Source organism: Marmota monax, unplaced genomic scaffold (genome assembly GCF_021218885.2).
Source record: "Marmota monax isolate L192 unplaced genomic scaffold, Marmota_monax_Labrador192_F-V1.1 WCK01_AAM20220418_F8-fsc00498, whole genome shotgun sequence".
Taxonomy (NCBI): Eukaryota; Metazoa; Chordata; class Mammalia; order Rodentia; family Sciuridae; genus Marmota; species Marmota monax.
Window position 1 is genome coordinate 288214 of NW_026695029.1, and position 1478 is coordinate 289691.

General features: G+C 43.2%; 1 protein-coding gene across 1 annotated transcript; it reads left to right on the top strand.

Annotated features, from left to right (window-relative positions):
- Positions 1 to 256: 256 nt before the first annotated feature.
- On the top strand, positions 257 to 1204 carry LOC124081437 (chloride intracellular channel protein 4-like). Its single transcript, XM_046427618.2, has one exon. It carries the CDS (start codon positions 274 to 276, stop codon positions 1033 to 1035), a length of 762 nt encoding a protein of 253 aa, XP_046283574.1. The 5' UTR covers positions 257 to 273; the 3' UTR covers positions 1036 to 1204.
- The last annotated feature ends 274 nt before the right edge of the window (positions 1205 to 1478 follow it).

Sequence of the window (1478 nt, forward strand, 5' to 3'; positions counted from 1 at the left end):
GCATGTTTGTAATTATTTTCTATTCATTGCTCTCATTCTTTGTTTATTTTTTGTTTACTTATTTTTTAAATTAAGAATTGTAGAGTCGTACAGGGCATGGGGCAGTGCTGAGGACCTGAGGCTGTGGCCAGCTTGACACCAGGACTGACCAGCCAGTGCAGCGGAAGGGAAGACACCAAGACTGTCCAGTGAGTGCAGAGCAGCGGGTGCTGGCAGCTAGAGTAGCAGGAGCCACAGCCCCACCGCCTTTCGAGGAGCCCAGCAGAGCCGTCCATGGCATTGTCCATGCCGCTGAATGGGCTGAAGGAGGAGGACAGAGAGCCCCTCATCGAGCTCTTCGTTAAGGCTGGCAGTGATGGTGAAAGCATAGGAAACTGCCCCTTTTCCCAGAGGCTCTTCATGATTCTTTGGCTCAAAGGAGTTGTATTTAGCGTCACAACTGTTGACCTGAAAAGGAAGCCTGCAGACCTGCAGAACTTGGCTCCTGGGACACACCCACCATTTATAACTTTCAACAGTGAAGTCAAAATGGACGTAAATAAGATTGAGGAATTTCTTGAAGAAGTCTTATGTCCTCCCAAGTACTTAAAGCTTTCACCAAAACACTCAGAATCAAATACTGCTGGAATGGACATCTTTGCCAAATTCTCTGCTTATATTAAGAATTCAAGGCCAGAGGCTAATGAAATGCTGGAGAGGGGACTCTTGAAAACACTGCAGAAACTGGACCAGTATCTGAATTCTCCTCTCCCTGATGAAATTGATGAGAACAGCATGGAGGATATTAAATTTTCTACACGTAAATTCCTGGATGGCAATGAAATGACACTAGCTGATTGCAACCTGCTGCCCAAACTGCACATTGTCAAGTTGGTGGCCAAAAAATATCGCAACTTTGATATTCCAGAAGGAATGACTGGCATCTGGAGATACCTAACTAATGTCTATGGTAGGGATGAATTTACCAATACCTGTCCTAGTGATAAGGAGGTTGAAATGGCATACAGTGATGTTGCCAAAAGACTTACCAAATAAAATAGCACTTATGAGAGAGATGTCTTCAGATCTTCCCCTAAGAATATGCTTTTCCTAACAGACTGCTCATCTTCCTATAAAGTAGAAATGTGTTTTGCATGAACATGCAGTTATTCAAGGTTAGGATCAAGGATAGACAAGGTATAGTAGTTATCTTAAATTATACACTCCTAAGAAGTAAAATCCTCTTACCCTGCCTACCTTCTCTACCAATGGTGTCCTCCTCTCCTGTAACTTGGAGACACTCCATCACAAATCCTCCACTTGAGAGGCAGTTTGCCATCTCTCTGGAGTCCTTACCATTTTGTGCATAGATGGCAGCACTTTTGAGGTGCAGTGTTTAACTGTTAAGGTAGTAGCTGCGACATCAGTCAACTGCAAGTTGGTGCATAATACATGGTACATGAAGTAGTCATGTACTTTTTGGAATTTTGTAATATTTA